The 18,765-nt window shown below is 41.2% G+C and overlaps 1 protein-coding gene across 3 annotated transcripts in view; it reads left to right on the top strand.

Moving 5' to 3' along the window:
* OSBPL10 (oxysterol binding protein like 10) overlaps positions 1-9,070 on the top strand; it is a 309,461-nt gene extending 300,391 nt beyond the window's left edge. For all 3 annotated transcript variants that reach the window (XM_019422851.2, XM_053903898.1, XM_019422850.2), the window contains 4 exons: positions 457-643; positions 2,378-2,560; positions 5,243-5,396; positions 7,737-9,070. In XM_019422851.2, the coding sequence (XP_019278396.1) occupies positions 457-643; positions 2,378-2,560; positions 5,243-5,396; positions 7,737-7,781 (569 nt within the window). In that variant the 3' untranslated portion in view covers positions 7,782-9,070. The remainder of the gene's footprint in view (positions 1-456; positions 644-2,377; positions 2,561-5,242; positions 5,397-7,736) is intronic.
* Positions 9,071-18,765: the final 9,695 nt, after the last annotated feature.

The raw sequence follows: 18,765 nt of genomic DNA, 5'->3' as shown, positions 1-18,765 counted from the left end.
CAGCCCTCTTCCCTCTGCCTGGAGTATTTCCTTCCTCTCTTTACCTTCTCAACTCTTCCCCGGCCCAAACGTCCCTTCCTTAGGGAGAATTCTATTTCCAGGTCAACCCCTGCCGAAGGTCTCCATGGCACCGGGCACTTCTCTCTCCTGCCTTCATTATAGTTAGTTTTGTGCTGGATTGGCAGTTAATGTCCACCTTTTTGTTCTCCTTGAAGGAAGAAAGTGGGTCTATTCACGGTTGTGTTTTCAGCACCTTGGACAGCGTCTGCCCCCCCCCCCCCCCCCCACCCCCAATAGGGTTATGAGATAAATAAGTGGCCAGGGAGTGGCTTACCTTTGCAGAAGTGGGAGACAAGATGTCTGTTGCAGGAAGCTGTTTGGTTTCTCATCTTTATGTCTTTTGATCCCTAACTACCCTTTTCTTGTGTGTCTGACTGTCCTCCTCTCTCCCTGGAGGTGTGCTGAGGCTCCTGGAACACGGGGAGGAGTACGTGTTCACCCTGCCCAGTGCCTATGCTCGGTCTATTCTCACCATCCCATGGGTGGAGCTTGGAGGCAAAGTCAGCATCAGCTGTGCCAAGACTGGGTACTCAGCGACAGTGATATTCCACACAAAGCCTTTTTACGGAGGGAAAGTCCACAGGTAGGAGGCGCCAGGAAGCCTTTGTCTTTGCCTTATCACAATACCCTTTCTTTCCTCCGTTAGAAGCTTGGGTTCCAGCCATGGGATGAGGTGGAAATCAAGATAAAGCTAAAAGACCTTTTTTAAAAGAGGTACTCTTCTTTTCACCCCTCAACACGGTGGTTTTTTGAGCCCTTCCCACTCTACACTTACAGTGAAATCCTTTGGCGATATATTCACCACACACACCAGCAGAATAGGAAGTGCTTCCATTTGTAATAATAACCTTTCCCTTCCCGGGCCACAGTCTGTTTCTCTGCTCTGAAGCAGTTCCATCTGTGAGCTTAGACACTGCCTGAGAGCTCATTTCATGTTCAGTTGGATCCATTAAATAATCCTGAATCCTGTATCATCTCAGATCAGGGCTACTTCTTTTAGTAGCTGGGGAAGCCTGATCCAAGGAAATTGAAGGAAAAGTCTGCTGTTTGAGGGAAGCATTAAGATGTTTTTATTGCCACAGTCCTAGAGCATCATATAAGCAAGCTCCAATCTTTGCCCTTTTTCTTGGAAAGTGTTCCGTGTGGTTCATGTGAGGATGCCAGGGTGTCACCTGGGAAAGTGGATGCCTTTGGTGGCTGTTTTGGAGCCACACGCGCTGGCTTGCAAGAGCTGATGGTATGTGCTTCTCCACAGTCCCACAGACCATGTCTGTAGCCTGAGATCAGCTGTGGTGGGCACCACAGAACATGGCAAATGCTACAGATCAGGTCTCTTTCCCTTTAGAGAGCCAGTTGTTAAAACATTGCCAGTGCACCCCTCATACCCTTCTAGAACATACCAGAAGATTTCCGATGCCACCCACAAGCCTTTGCCTCAGCATCTAGCAGCCATGGTGTTACTCAGACTCAGGGAGGAGGCTTCCAAGCCCATGTTGAAAATTCTAAGTTCAACTGAGCTGGGCCATTAGAAGGAAAGAAGCTTAGCTCCTTCTCACACTTGGCTGCTTTGGAGCAGGCTTTCCCATTTCTACTGCATTACTCTATGCAACAAGCTTGAAGGTGGTGAGGGAGGTGGGGGTATTCTTTCTCCCAGAGTTGGAGGCCTAGAGCTCCCTCAGACCAGGCAGGCGAAGCGAGGAGGGCACAGATCCCACAAAGGCCCCTTGTAAAAAGTGGTCCCTCGAAGCCACTGCTGTGAGTAAGATGCTGTTCACTCAATGCCAAGGGTCCAGGTTTTGCTCAGCCTTCGTTCAGGGGAATGTGCAGATGCCAGGGTGAACGTTTCCCCCTTTTTTCAACGTGATCTTAGGCGGATTGTGGTCAGTCCTGTTTGACCCACAGTTCTTAGTACACACTCAGGACCTGTCGGTGGTTCAAATGTAGCACTATTAGATGCTATTTTGGGGAGGGAGAAGTATATACTTTATTTTTCTTGAATTGCTTGATTTCCACCCCAATAACATGTACCTTTTGTGTGTTTATCAAAATTAAGAAATTAACATTACTGCATTGCTATTAACTAATGTACAGATTTCATTCAGATCTCACCTGTTTTTCTACCAATGCTTTCTTTTTCTGATCAAGAATATTAGGTCACAGTTTTAAGAGCTAGTCATTAAGCAAAATGGCAAAAAGCAATCCCTCCTCCTTGCCAACTCATAAAAAAAAATCTGTAAATGTGAGTACACCTTTGGAAGCAAGTCTCTGTTTTGTTAATCTTGCAAAACATGTTCCTTTGACTCATTCATGAATTCAGGGTCACAGCAGAAGTGAAGCACAACCCAACCAACACCATTGTTTGTAAAGCCCATGGAGAATGGAATGGTACCCTAGAGTTCACTTACAACAACGGAGAAACCAGAGTCATTGATACGACCACACTGCCAGTGTACCCCAAGAAGATCAGGCCTCTGGAGAAGCAGGGGCCCATGGAGTCCAGGTGGGAGTCAGGTTGGGTTGTTTCTTTCCAGCTTAGCGGTCCTTAGCACTTGACCCGAGGAACAGAGAAGAAGCCTCTGAAAGCCCAGCGAATGGAAATGGGCCAGGAATAGTGTTCTTCTCACTTGCTGGGGTGCTTGAATTTTCCACTGTGTGTGTCTTAGGGGTAGACCCTTTGGAGCTTTCAGTTTAGTTATTATGTTAAGTGTGGGGTGGGTTTTGAGGATAGCCTTTAAAAAACTTTTTAAGTTTATTTATTTACTTTGAGAGAGAGAGAGAGCACAGGCTGGGGAGGGACAGAGAGAAGGAGAGACAGAATCCCAAGCAGGCCCTGCGCCATGAGTGCAAACTGTGAGATCATGACCGGATCCAAGATCAGGAATTGGACGCTTACCCAACTGGTCCACCCAGGTGCCCGCTGACAGTAGACTTTTAATGCCTGTCCTAAAAGAGTTTGTCAACTCAACTGGTCTGTTGCTTGATTGCAGAGTTAAGTTGCTAGTCATCAAAGAACTGTGCATAGAAGCTGTGGGATATTTATTTTATTTTTATCTCCAGATTAGCGACATTATTAAAAAAAAGTCAGCAATGGCAAGGACGTGATAAAATGGACACCCTGGGTCATATGCTCATAGTAAGAATGTGTGCAGGGTAGCTGCATGGATCAGTGGCTTCAAATGAATTCACTTTAATTTTGTATTCTGTCTTTGGGAATCTATTCTGAAGGAAAATTCTGAAGTTCAAAAAAGGTTTTAAATATAAAATAGGGTATTTTAAAATTTTACTTGTTTAAAATTTATTTGAGAGAGAGAGAGAGGGAGAGAGAATGCGAGCAGGTGAGGGGCAGAGAGAATCCCAAGCAGACTCCACACTGTCAGTGCAGAGCCAGACACGGGGTTTGATCTCACAGTCTGTGAGATCATGCCCAGAGTCAGATGCTTAACCGACTGGGCCACCCAGGTGCCTCTAAATTGGGTATTAAAAAAAACCTGTAAACGTAAAAAACCAAAAAACACCTAACTGTCCAACAAAGGAAAATGGTTAAATTATGGAGTGTCCACCCAATTAGTATGTCTACTCCATGGTATGAATACATATAGTATTCATATAGCCACTTAAAGCGATGTTTCTGCACGGATCTTCAGAAGAAGCAGGATCTTCTTAGAATATACCATTTTTATTTTTTAGTCCAGGAGGTTAGCAAACTGTGGCCCATGGGCCACGTCCAGGCTGTGGCTGATTTTTTGAAAGTTTTATGGGACCACAGCCATGATCATTAATTTACCTACTGTTTATGGCTGCCTTTGTATAGCATTTAAGCAGTTGTGATCAAGACCATATGGTCTGCAAAGCCTACCTGGCCCTTTATAGAAAATGTTTGCTGACCTCTTTTAGAGGTCTCTCCCCTCTAAATTTGGGACCACCAGCTTCTGATGTGACTCTTCATGGGAGGTCCTGCCCTTGAGAGCACCCACACCTGGGATGTCCTTGTGCCCAGCTTCTCCCAGAGGTTTCTCCTGCTGTAAAATTGGAGTGAGAGCATTATTCTCCTTGGAGCTCTGTACGGTGGGGCTCAGGGCAGGTCCGGTGGGCAGGCTGAGTGTCCAGCGGGAGCTTAACCCTTGTCAGTTGCCTAATTTTGGTCCCCCTCAGAAGGGGCTGCTCATTGTCCCCACTTTGCTGGCAGCCCTGTGTGGCCTTTCTCAGCTTAATCATCTGACACTCCAGGCTTCCTGCTATTCGAGGCCCTCTCATGGACAGGTCAGGGCTATCCACTGTGGGAGCATTCTCTGGCCCTGGATCTAATTACAGAGTGTCTGCTTACTCCTGGCTACAGAGGCGTCATTAGCCCCACTCAGGGAGGGAATCCTCGCTGCTGAGAATTCTGATAGTTCCTTTTATGCACAATCCCAAGTGGCCCTGATGCATTTACGTGAGGAAGTGCACGGGTGATGGTGTCTCGCTTTGCCTCAGTCCCTTTCCTCACCCTCTAGAATGGAGTATGAATCAGGGATGGTCCTGGGACATTCCTGAGGGTACGGAAAGCTGTACATCAGGAGCCAATCTAGGCTGCCTTCTGCAGTGAATGAATGAGTGAGTGAGGCAGAGAAGTAATTTTCTGTGTAGACATGGGGGAGATGATGGATCCTACCACATAAACACACACTCCCACGTGGCCCCGTCTGTAACTCCTAAGGGTCGAATCCCCTGTGAATAAGCAGCCATCGCTCGTATTTGCCAGTTGGCTGACTTATATGGATCTTGTCTTTCTCGTTAAAATGGAGATGGGAATATAGCATCCATACCATTGGGTTGTTATGATTAAATGAGCATTTACATATGTAAAATGTTAGAAATACGATAAATGCAACGAAAGTGTCTGCTATTATTATTGTTGTTTGTAACAGCAGTAGTATTAACACTGGCTCCTCCTCCTGTTACTAGATTCAGTTCCTAGACACTCAGCCCTGAGAAAGTCATGCTGCTCAGGATACTTGGGGCCTGTTGGCCCTGGGTTCAAATCCTGGCTCTAGAGGTCGTTGAGGCACTGGAATGAACTAGCCCTAACAGATGGCCCGTCCAGATGCCCTCCCCGCCGCAGCTCTGGCCCCCTTGCTGAGAACTGTCATTGCCAAATGAGCTGTCCCTGTCTGACTACCTCCTCTCCTCCATGCGTCTCCAGGAACCTCTGGCAGGAGGTGACCAGATACCTGCGGCTGGGGGACATTGATGCTGCCACTGAGCAGAAGCGGCTCCTGGAGGAGAAGCAGCGGGTAGAGGAGCGGAAGCGGGAGAACCTGCACACACCATGGCGGCCCAAGTATTTTATCCAGGAGGTAACTCGGCCACCTGTCTTTGGGGACTTGTCCCAGGTGAGGGGCGGATGGGTCGGTCTTGCCAATGCAGCAGTTTGTATGAATGAGGATGGTCCTGGGAAGGTTTGGGGCAGCTTGGCTCTGGCTTTGGACCAGGCTGTCCTGTGACACTTCCCTCTGACATCTTCCATCAGAATAGCCTGTCAGCCCGACAGGGGGGCAAGGAATGAATGGGATTGCAGATCTGGATGCTGTCCTATTAAAAAAACAGAAACAAAACAAAAAACACAGCCCCTGCTACTTTATCATCAGTGACAAATTAGCCGTGAAGCATCTCACAGCCTGTCTGCACAGCTGGGGGACTGGAACCTTCATGACTGAGAACAAGCGCCCTCTCGGAGCCCTGCCTCCCGTGGGCCAAGTGGGACGGGTGTGCTCAGAAAGGCTGGTGTGAACTGCCACTGTCACCCGGAGAAGTGACACCGCAAGGCAGTCATCTCCACCAGTCTGCCCACCCACTGGGCAAGAAGGCAAGGCACCATGTGCCCGGTTGAGGCTCTTATGCTTTTAAAGTTGTTTGTGGAGCAGTTGAGGAGCATTCTGAGAACAGAGTTGCAAACGATGGAAATGTAAGGAGCCACAGCTTTTAACGCAGGCCCTCCGGAGCCTGGCAGCATCGTTGAGGGAAACCCCCGTGAGGGCTGGCGCAGACACAAGAGTCTGTGAAGGGCCCGGATACCATTTAACCTCCAGGTGGTCATCGACGGTCTAATTCTTCACAGGAAGCCACAAATCTGAATTTTTATGACAAATCTGATATTCACATGATATCAAGGAATCTTCAGTTTAAACAGAGCCAGTAGAGATATGTCTAAGCTTTCTTTGGCCCCAGGACTGCTACTGTCCGACTTGTGCTGCAAGGAAGGGTTATCCTGTGTAGCAGGAGGGCTGATGGGGGTGTTAATGACTTTGAGGTGCCCTTACGCTCAGGAGCAGAAGCAGCTGCTGCTCTCCCCCAGGCAGCAACTGGGGCTGTGGGTGAACAGAGACTTCGAGGTTGGCTTCCGATTCAGACAGGAAGCCTGCTTGAGCAGACTGCCTTTATAAGACTCTGAGTGGGAACCACGTCTGGAAGCCTTGCCTCGGTGAGGTGAATCTGTTCTCCAGAGAAACAACAGAGCTGAATGAAGACCCTGGGAAAGCCAGTGGGTATAATTCAGTCCCAGCCCAAAGGCCTGGGAACCCAGGAGGGGAGCCAGTGGTGTAAATGCGGGTGCAAAGGCAGAAGAGATGAGCAATCCCAACTAAAGAAGGGAGGCAGAACAGAAAGAGGAGGGTCAGTCCCTCCTGCCTCTACCTTGTTTGTTTTCAGGCCCTCAAAGGCTTGCATATGCTTATCCACTGTAGGGAGGGAAATCAACTTTACTGAGTGCTTATCTCGTCTGGAAACCTTCATGGACACACTCAGAATGTTTCATCTGGGCACCACGGTGAATCAGGTTAACACATAAAATTAACCATTACAAAATCCTTCAAGGACCCTTCTGTGTGGTGGATCTAGTTTGCCTGGCTTCTGTGAAAAGTTGGCCGTAAAACAAAAACAAAAACACACACACAAAAACCCTAAAAGGCAACAACAACAAAAGCACAGCTCTTCTTCCTGGGTTGAAGGAAAACCAGTATGTTGGTAACAGAAAACTTGAGGATATGTAAAGAATAAAAATCATCCCAATACCAGAATTGTTACTATTTGGCACATTCCCTTCTAGTCAAGCCCCAGATTGTGTACAACATTTTGACTCTCGCCTTTTCCTGATGGTTGGCGTCATTACTCACGTGTGCGGATTCCTGGCCACCTCCTGCTGCAGGGAGCCGTGGTTGGGCACTTCCCTCCAGGCCGGTGGGCTGTACATCACTGATCAGGAAAAATTCCTCAGAGGCAGGCCTTGCCTTTCCTCTCGTGTCCGTTCATTGGACCACCCTCTTTTTCTTTCCTGTCCCACTGTTTCAAAGGTGTTTTTTTGGCCAACTAATCTTATATGATGTAACCCGACAAAGCCCCCCTTCTTTGGTTAATTTTAGTTATTTTTTGGGTTTTCCTCCTGACATGCCAAAATGTGAAGATCTTGTCTCACAGAGCAGCCGGGCTGAGGAGGGGTGGCGAGACCACCGGCGTGGTGTGGTGGTGAGCTCCCAGAACAAGACGCACACACGTTTTAGTGGCAGTCCCGAACAGATGCTAATGAGCGCTGCTCTGTGTGGGACTTGGCTTGTAACATAGCAGAGGCTGCAAGCTACCTCTGATTCTCCCCTTGCCCAGCAGAGAGGTCTTCATAAAATGTCTCCTTCTTTCTCTTACAGGGTGACGGCTGGGTATACTTCAATCCTCTTTGGAAGGCACACTGATGGGGTGGAGGTGCAGCTTTCAGAAATAGCCCTGTTTTTTGTAGGAATTAAAGTGGTTCAGTACCAAGGTTCTGCTGGTATTCACGGAGACCTCTTGTTATCATTCAAGAAATGGTACCTGAGAGAGAACTTATATACTGTGAAAAATGCACCACCAAACTACTAGTGGATTGGATTTATTCGAGAGCCATTTGGGGCATGTGTGTATACACAGTTTGTGTGTGAGCTCCCAGTACACTGTAGGTTCACATACACACATGCACTATATGCACATGTCTGCTGGGTATCGTTACACATGTAAATACTGCACTTAACCAAGATTTAAGTGGGTAATTATGAGCTCCTTTTTATCAACGAGGTTTGAAGTTTTCTATTTTTCACTTTGCCAAAAATGTTTTGCACTCACAAAAATACTCTCGGGTAGTCAACTCCTGTCAAAACAAAGGTGAGTTGGCATGGCCCAGTTGATGTCCATATGGTAGAAAGTGGCTCATTCCTGGTGGAAGTGTAGGTGGCTGTCACTTCACAATTCTTGTTGCGATTCCCACCTCCCTGTCCACTTCAGCATTTCGTTTGTCCTTAAGAAAGAAAAACTGCTATTTCCTGCTGAAGGGTGAGTGGGCAAGAAGCTGTTAAAGGTTTACGCCAGAGCCTTCCAAGATGGAGCACCTTTGGGAGGACCGAGCCCACCTTGGAATATTCCTCCTATCTACTTGCCCCCAAATCTGACAATTTCTCATGCTCAAAGTATTAAGTTACACATTTTCCAGAAGCTGCTTCTTTTACAGTAGAAACCAAGTCATACAGAGACTTCACTACTTTTGTGATGAAAAAGGGCTTTAGAAGTTAAATACACGCATCCATATCCAGAACTGCACAACCACAGCCTCAATTTTGTATTTAGTTTGGGGAAAGAGAAAAGAATGTCCTGTGGATTTTTTAAGTGCGCCTCTCTTGTTTGACCCAAACTCTGCAGGAAAACCACTGTGATTAAATAACACACACAGAAAGACTATGTAAGTGTTCCATGGTTTCAGCTGAATTTCAGTCCTCTGCCTTTACAAATGAGGTCAAGACATGACGAGAATATACAGCAAGGAAAATGAAGTATTTGATTATTGCTCAGTGCTTAATTTATTTTTTACTGTGCCACTCAGAATATTTATAAAACCCAGTAGCATGAATGCTTCTCTGTAGTAATACTAATTTTGTGCCTTTTTGTCTGCTTTCTTAAGACCAATTGTTCACTTTGTAGATATTAGACAAATATATTTCGATTAAGTACTGTACCTGCCTGTGTGTGTGTATCTTATTTTTAGGGATCCAAAATGTCAGTTGGAATTGGTGGCTCCGACTGAGCTCAAATTTTATTGGTTGGATATTGCCAATTTGGCGTGAACAGCAATCGTATTTCTATCAAAACAGTGTTTTAAACACATTTTTAAAATCTACCAGATAAACATTATTTATGGAAATGTTCTGAAAGTTCATAAGAACATTTAACTCCTATCTAGTGAATGTTATATTTTGTGAGCAGTTAGTACCAGCCGAAGTCCTAATGACAGGCCTGTTCAGGTTCAGAGTCTTAAATCTGGAACCACTTTATTTGTGAGAAGGAAAGCAGAATAGATGGTATTTTAAGGGGAAAAAAATCCTCAATGAGAAGACTGAAAAATAATCACTGTGGTGTGTTTTAGATTTTTCCAGTCTTCCATTACACCAAAGTATAAACCATCTGGGAAGTAAATATGGACAAAGTTCACTTTTCTGGTTTTGGTGGGAGAGGGTTCAGTTTGCAGGGGTTTTTTTGTTAGTTTTTAATTTTTTTAAAGTTCATTTATTTTGAGAGAGACAGACACAGTGCAAGTTGGGGAGGCACAGAAAGAGCAAGAGAATACCAAGCAGTTCCCATGCTGCAAGCACAGAGCCTGATGCAGGGCTTGAACTCACAAAACTGCAAGATCGTGACCTGATCTGGAACTAAGAATTGGACGCTTAACCAACTGAGCGACCTAGATGCCCCTCGGTTTGCAGTTTTAAAAATTTTGAAATATAGGGGCACCTGGGTCGCTCAGTCGGTTAAGTATCTTTCTTTGACTCAGGTCATGATCTCACAACCTGTGAGTTTGATCCCTGCATTGGTCTCTGTGCTAACAGTGCAGAGCCTAGAGCCTGCTTTGTATTCTGTGGCTCCCTCTTTCTCTTCCCCTTCCCCACTCACACTCTCTCTATCTCAAAAATAAATAAACATTAAAAAAATTTTAAATAAAAATATAAAATATTGTGAGATATATACAGAAGATTTATATAAAGTGTGTTAGAGTTCCAAGAATAAACACTCATATACCTACTGCTTACCTTAAATGACACATTTCGTGTCCCTAAAAAATTGTATCCCCCTCCTTGACCATAGAGGCAATAGCACTGTCCTGATTCTTGGAGTAATTGTGGTTTTTATTATTATTATTATTATTATTATTATTATTATTATCATCGATATGTTTGTGCATTTTTTAAACCACCACACATTCTATGTGTAGTTATAAAGAGCACGCTTGGTTTTGTCTATTTGAGCTAACATTTCGTTTATGGGCCAATCTATGTTACGAGTTGCTCTATTTGTTCACTTTCCTATTCTTTTTTTGAATTTACACTTTATATTAATTCTTTTATTGTGGTAAATATATATGTAACAAAATTTACCATTTTAGTAGTTTTTAAGTATGCAGTTCGATGGCATTAAATACATTCACATTATTGTGTAACTAGCACGGCCATCTATCTCCAGTTTCCATCTTCCCAAATTGAAACTCTGTATGTATTAAACAATGACTCTGCACTCCTACCCTCCATCTCTGCAACCCCTAGCAACTAACCATTCTATTTTGTTTTTATGAATTTGACTACTCTAAGCACCTCATATGAGTGGAATCATTATATACATGTCCTCGTGTCTAGCTTATTTTACCTGGCATAATGTGTTCCAAGTTCATCAGAATTTCCTTTCTTTTTAAGGCCGAATAATATTCCATTGTATGTATATGTACCATACTTTGTTAATCTGTTTACCTATCCATGAACATTTGGGCTGTTTACATCTTTTGGCTGTTGTGAATAATGCTACTATGAACATGGGGGTGCAGGTATCTGAGAACCTGCTTTTCTTTTGGGGATATACACACCCAGAAGTAGAAGTACTGTATCATATGAAAATTCCATGTTTAATTTTTGAGTACCTGCCATACTGCTTGCCACAGTGACTGCACCGTTTTGGAATCCTACCAGCAATGCGTAAGGGTTTGAATTTCCCCACATCCTCCCCAACACTTTTTTTCTGTTTTATAATCATCATCATAATGGGTGTAAAGTGCCATCTCCTTGTGGTTTTGATTTGCAGTTCCCTAATGATTAGTGATGTTTTTGAGCATCTTCCCGTGTATATCGGCCATTTGTATATCTTCTTTGGAGAAATGTCTTTTCAAGTCCTTTGCCCATTTTCTAATTGGGTTTTACGTGTTGAGTTGTAGGAGTTTCTTAATATATTCTGGATATTATCAGATATATGCTCCTCCCATTCTGTAGGTTGCCTTTTCACCCTGTCAGCAGGGTCCATGATGTATAAAAGTACTTAATTTTGATGAAGTCAATTTATCTTTTTCTTTTGTAGCTTGTACTTTTATTGTCCTATGCAAGAAATCATTGACAACTCTATTCATAGAGCTTTTCCTCTAAGCTTTTTTTCCCCTAACAATTTTATAGTTTTAGCTGTTCTGTTTAGGGTTTTGATCCATTTTAAGTTAATTTTTGTATACAGTGTTAAGTAAGGGTCCACCTTCATTATTTAGCATACGGATATCCTGTTTTTCTAGGACCATTCATTAGAAAGACTCTCCTTTTTCCATCGAGTGGTATTGGTACCCTTTTTTTATTTTAAATTTACACCCAAGTTAGCATACAGTGCAATAATGATTTCAGGAATAGAATCCAGTGATTGATTCATCCCCTACATGTAACACCCAGTGCTCATCCCAACAAGTGTCCCCCCCCCCCCAGTGTCCCTTGCCTATTTAGCCCATCCCCCTTCCACAACCTCTCCAGCAACCCTCAGTTCTCTATATTTAAGAGTCTCTCATGTTTTATCCTCCTGCCTATTTTTATATTATTTTTGCTTCCCTTCTCTTCTGTTCATTTGTTTTGTATCTTAAATTCCACATGAGTGAAGTCACATACTTGTCTTCCTCTTACTAATTTCACTTAGCATAATACACTCTAGTTCCATCCATGTTACCTTTAGTTTTGCTGAATGTCCCTCTGCTGTGCAGAAGCTTTTTATTTTGATGAGATCCCAACAGTTCATTTTTGCTTTTGTTTCCCTTAACTCTGGAGATATGTTGAGTAAAAAGTTGCTGCAGCCGAGGTCAAAGAGGTTTTTGTCTGCTTTCTCCTCGATGATTTTGATGGCTTACTGTCTTACATTTAGGTCGTTCATCCATTTTGAGTTTATGGCATAAGAAAGTGATCCAGGTTCATTCTTCTGCATATTGGTGTCCAGTTTTCCCAACACCATTTGGTGAAGACACTTTATTCCATTGGACATTCCTTCCTGCTTTGTCAAAGATTAGTTGGCCATATGCTTGTGGGTCCATTTCTGTTCTATTGATCTAAGTGTCTGTTTTTGTGCCAGTACCATACTGTCTTCATAATTACAGCTTTGTAGTACATCTTGAAGTACGGAATTGTGATGCCTCCAGCTTTGGTTTTCTTTTTCAGGATTGCTTTGGCTATTTGGGGTCTTTTCTGGTTTTAGGATTGTTTGTTCTAGCTCTGTGAAGAATGCTGGTGTTATTTTGATAGGAATTGCATTGAATATATAGATTGCTTTGGGTAGTATCAACATTTTAACAATATTCCAATCCATAAGCATGAAATATTTTCCCATTTTTTTGTGTCTTCAGTTTCTTTCATAAGCTTTCTATAGTTTTCAGTGTGAAAGTTTTTTACCTCCTTGGTTAGGTATATTCCTAGGTATTTATGGGTTTTGGTGCAATTGTAAATGGGGTTGATTCCTTGATTTCTCTTCCTGCTGCTTCATTTATTGGTATATAGAAATGCAACCAATTTCTGGGCATTGATTTTATATCCTGGGACTTTGCTGAATTCATGAATCAGTTCTAGCAGTTTTTTGATGGAATCTTTTGGACTTTCCATATAGAGTATCCTGTCGTCTGTGAAGAGTGAAAGTTTTACTTCCTCCTGGCCGATTTGGATGCCTTTTCTTTGTGTTGTCTGATTTCTGAGGCTAGGACTTCTAGTACTATGTTGAATAACCGTGGGGAGAGTAGTGTCCTGTTCCTGACCTTACGGTGAAAGCTCTGTTTTCTCCCACTGAGGATGGTACTAGCGGTGGGTCTTCCGTATATATTCGAAACATTAAGAACATTTCCTCCTAAAGCAGAATACGCATTCTTCTTGAGTACACATGCAACATTCTCTAGAACAGATCACATACTGGGTCACAAATTAGCCCTCAACAAGTTCAAAAAGAACTTGTTTTATGATCTTGAGGTATGATCTTTCTATCCCTACTTTCTTGAGGGTATTATCAAGAAACGATACTGTATTTTGTCAAATGCTTTCTCTGTGTCTGAGAAGATCATATGGTTCTTGTCCTTTATTAATGTGATGTATCACACTAATTTACAAATATTGAACTAGCCCTGCATCCTAGGTATAAATCCCACTTGGTCATGGTAATTCTTTTAATGCACTGTTGGATCCTGTTGGCTAGTATCTTGTTGAGAATTTTTGCTTCCATGTTTATCAGGGATATTGGTCTATAGTTCTTTTTTAGTGGGGTCTTTGGTTTTGGGATCAAGGTAATGCTGGCCTCACAGAATGAGATTGGAAGTTTTCATTTCTATTTTTTGAACAGCTTCAAAAGAATAGGAGTTAACTCTTTAAATGTTTGGTAGAATTCCCTTGGAAAGCCATCCAGCCATGGACTCTTGTTTTTTGGGAGGCTTTAGATTATTGATTCTATTTCTTTACTGGTTACGGGTCTGTCCAAATTCTCTATTTCTTCCTGTTTCAGTTTTGAGCTCTTCATTCTGTTACCTTAGTCTACATCTGCATTTATGCCAGTATCACACCGTTTTGAAGTAGTGTATCTTTGTAGTATCTTTGTATTATCTTTGTAGTAAATTTGGAAGGAAGTAAATTTTGCAAACAGGAAGTGAGACTTTCAATATTTTTCTTTTTCTAGATTATTTTGGCTACTTGGGGTCCCTTGAGATTCCATAGGAAGTTTCCTATATACGTTAATTTATAGATTAACAGCTATATATGTTAACTTATAGATGGAATTTCCTATATTTGTTAAAAGCATCACTGGAATTTTGATAGGCATTGCATTGACTCTAGATTACTTTGCATAGTATTGACAAATCTTGTTTTTCAATCCATTTAACCCTGTTGATCTATTTACTTATTTCATCTTCCATTTCTTTCAGAGATATTTTGTAGTTTTCAGTTTTTATTTTATTGCATTTAGCTTTATTGTGCTTTACAGGTACAGTAATTTTTATAGCTGAAGGTTTATGGCAGACTTGCTTAAGGTAGGGTTTTCAGCACCAGTTTTCCAATAGCATTTGCTCACTTTGTGTCTCTGTATCACATTTTGGTAATTCTTGGCAATGTTTTAATTTTTCATTATTATACTTATGATCTGTAATCAAAGATCTTTGATCTTACTATTGTAACTGTTTGGGGGCGCCATGAACTGCACCCAGTAAGGTGACAATCTTAATGGATAAATGTTGGGTGTGTTTTGATTGCTGCACCAACCATCTGTGTCCCCACCTCCCATCTCCTTCTCTCTCGTTGGACCTCCTTATTCTGAGACAGAACAGTGTTGAAATTAATAACCTCACAATGGCCTCTGAGCGTTCAAGTGGAAGGAAGAGTCACACATCTCTCACTTTAAGTCAGAAGCTAGAAACGATTAAGCTTAGTGAGGAAGGCATATTGAAAACCAAGATAGGCCAAAAAGCTAGGCCTTTTGTGCCAGTTAGCCAAATTACGAATGCAAAGGAAAGTTCTTGAAGGAAATTAACGGTGCTACTCCAGAGAAAAATGATAATAAATCCTTGTTGCTGATGTGGAGAAAGTGTTAGTGGTCTGGGCAGAAGATCAAATCAGCCACAATGTCCCTTAAGCCTAATCCAGAGAAAGACCCTAACTCTCCTCAATTCTAGGAAGGCTGAGAGAGGTGAGGAAGCTATAGAAGAAAAGCTTGAAGCTAGCAAAGAGTGGTTCATGAGGTTAAAAGAAAGAAACCAAGGCCACAATGTAAAAGTGCAAGGTGAAGCAGCAAGTGCTGATGTAGAAGCTGCAGCAAATTATCCAGAAGACTAAGACAATGAAGGTGCCTACGTTAAACAAAAGATTTCAATGTAGATGAAACAGACTTCTCTATTGGAAGAAGATGCCATCTAGGACTTTGAAAGCTAGAGGAGAGAAGTCAGTGCCTGGCTTCAAAGCTTCAAAGGACAGGATGAAACCCTTGCTAGGGGCTAATGTAGCTGGTGACCTAAGTTGATGCTAATGCTTATTTACCATTCTAAAAATCCTAGGGCCATTAAGAATTATGCTAAATCTACTCTGCCTGTTCTCTAGAAATGGAACAACAAAGCCTAGATGACAACACATCTGTTTACAGTATGGTTTACTGAATATTTGAAACCCATTATTGAGAACTCAAAAAAAAAGATTCCTTCCAAAATATTACTGCTCATTGACAATACACCTAGTTATCCAAGAGCTCTGATGGAGATGTACAAGATGTTTTCATGCCTACTAACAAAACATCTGTTCTGCAGCCCATAGATCAAGAGTAATGTTAATTTTGAAGTCTTATTATTTGAGAAATACATTTTGTAAGGCTATAGCTGCTACAGATAGCAATTCCTCTGATGGATCTGGGCATAGTACATTGAAAACCTTCTTGAAAAGGATTCACCATTCTAGACGTCATTAAGAACATCCATGATTCATAGGAAGAGGTCAAAATATCAACACCAACAGCAGTTTGAAAGTTGATTCCAATCCTAATGGATGATATTGAGGGGTTCAAGACTTCAGTAGAAGTAACTGCAGATGTGGTGAAATAGCAAGAGAACTAGAATTAGAAGTGAGGCCTGAATATGTGACTGGATTGCTGCAATCTCATGAAAAAAATTTAATGGATGAAAAGCTGCTTCTTACAGATGAGCAAACAATTGTGTGGATGGTTTCATGAGGTAGAATCTACTTCTAGTGCAGACGCTGTGAAAATTGTTGAAATGACAAAGGACTTAGAATATCGCATAAACTTAGATGATAAAGCAATGGAAAGGTTTAAGAAGATTGACTCCCAATTATGAAGTGTTCTATGGGCAAAATCAAACAGCAGTAAATGCTACAGAGAAATTGTTCGTGAACGAATCAATGCAGCCAACTTCACTGTCTTAAATTGCCACAGCCACTCCAATCTTCAAGACCTTCTGCCAGCAAAATAAATTAGTACTTTCTGAAAGCTCAGATGGTTAGCATTTCCTTAGCAAGAAGTATTTTTTAGTTAAGGTATGTGGCTTGTTTTTTAGACACAACGCTATTTTACACTTGGTAAAACTACAGCATAGTGTAACTTTCGTCTGTACTGAGAAACCAGGATGTTTATTTGATTTGCTTTATTGAGCTATTTGCTTTGTTGCGGTGGTTTGGAGCTAAAACTGTAGCATCTCTGAAGTATGCCTAGACAAGACTTTAATGTGTTGATTTTGCATCCTGCAGTTTTGCTGTATTTATTCTAACAATTTTGTGCAGAACCTATTTAGAGTTTTCCAGATATAAAATGTTTTTTTGTGAACAATTTTACTACTTCCTTTCCAGTTTGGATGACTTTTATTTTTTCTTGCCTAATAGCTCTGGACAGAACTCCCAATACATAAATGGAAGTGGCAAAGCTGGTATCCTGAAATTTAAGAGGAAAATTTTCCAACCGTTCATTGTAATGTTTGCTGTGGTTTCATATATGGCCTTTACTATGTTGAGATAGCTTCCTTCTATTCCTAGTTGAGTGTTTTTATCATGAAAGGTTTGTTGAATTTTGTCAAATGGTCTTTCTGCGTCTTACTGAGATGTGTTTTCCCCCTTTGTTCTGTTAATGTGTGGTTTATTATATTGATTTCATATTTTGAACCATCCTTGCATTCGAAGGATCCCACCACTTTGTCATGATATGTAGTCTTTTTAATATGTTACTGAATTTGCAATTACTGAGGATTTTTTGCATCAATATTCATAAGGGACATTCTATAACTTTTTTGTTGTAGTACCCTTTTCTAGCTTAGGTATCAGGATGCTAGCCTCCTATAATGAGTTAGAAAGTGTTCCCTCTTCAGTTTTCTGGAAGAGTTTGAAGATTGGTGCTAATTCTTTAAATGTTTGGTAGAATTCACCAGTTAAGTCATATGGTCCTGGGCTTTTCACAAGAGGTTTTTAATTTCTGATCCAGTCTCTCTGGACATAGGTCGTCTTCATATTTTGTTTCTTTGTGATTCAGTCTTGGGTAGGTAATGTTTCTAGGAATTTGTCCAATTTATTGATGTATAATTCATCTAGGTTAGACAATTTATTGATGTACAGTTGCTCATAGTATTCTCTTATAATCCTTTTACTTCTACAAAATTGGTTGTAATGGCCCCACTTTCGATTTTTTTCTTAGTCTTGTTAATGGTTCTTCAATTTTGTTGATCTTCTCAAAGAATCAATTTTTTATTTCATTTTTCTGTTCTTATTTTTGCTCTAATCTTTTAATACTTCCTGCTAGTCGTGGATTTAGTAGTTTTATTATTTTGTTAGTTCCTTAAGTCTCAAAGTTGGATTGTTGGTATTTGATCTTTACAAATGTGTGTACAGTTTATATATTTCCTTTTAGCACTGTTTTCACAGCATCCCATTTTGGTGTTTTTATTTCCATGTCTTGAGACATGAAATTTCTAATTTCTCTTGTGATTTCTTCTTTGACCCACTATTTAAGAGTTACCCAGTTTTCCTTCTGATTTCTAGTTTCATTGCATTGTGACTGGAAAAGATACTTTGTATGGCTCGTCTGAAAATTTATTGACTTGTTTTATGAGCTTGCACATGGTCTGTCTTGGAGAATGTTCCATGCACATTTGAGAAGAATGAATTTTCTGCTCTTATTGTGTAGAATGATCTGTATGCTAGGTCCAGTTGGCCTAACAGTGTGCTCAAGACTTTATTTCTTTACTGAGCTGGCATAGTTGTTTTATTATTAATAGTGGGGTACTGAAGTCTCTTATTGTAGGACTATTTCTACCTTCAACACTGTAAATGTTTGCTTCATATATTTTGGAACTCTCATATTTGGTGCTTGCATGTTTTGTAAGTTATATCTTATTAGCAAATTAACTTTATCAATTTTTGATATCCTTGTGTCTCGCAAATTTTTGACTTAGTTTGTCAGATATTATAGCCAATCCTGTTGTTTGCATGAACTGTTTTTCCCATCCTTTCACGCTGAATGCATATGTCCATAGATCTAAAGTGAGTCTCCTGCAGACAGCATATAGTTGGATCCTGTTTTAAAAATTCATTCTGCCAGCATTTGCCTTTGATTGGGAATGTCATCTATTTAAAGTAATCATAGATAAGGACCTACTTTGCCATTTTGTTATGTTTTCTGTATCTTAACATCTTCACTGTTTCTCATTTATCTTCCTTTGTATTTAATTTTTTGTACTGCTACATTTTTCTTCTCATTTTCTTTTATTTTTGTTCCCTAGTTTTCTTTGTTATAATTTTAAGATGTTCTCTGTAATCTCTCTGGTAACCACAATCTATTTTAAATTAGTACCAACTTAACTTCTGTCACATAAAAAATTCTATTTTACAGTTTTACCCTTCTGTTACTAATTTCACA

Source organism: Panthera pardus, unplaced genomic scaffold, assembly GCF_024362965.1.
Source record: "Panthera pardus isolate Hobbes unplaced genomic scaffold, ASM2436296v1 HiC_scaffold_16, whole genome shotgun sequence".
Lineage (NCBI taxonomy): Eukaryota > Metazoa > Chordata > Mammalia > Carnivora > Felidae > Panthera > Panthera pardus.
Note: the sequence above shows the minus strand (reverse complement) of the source record. Positions and strands in the feature narration are given on the sequence as shown.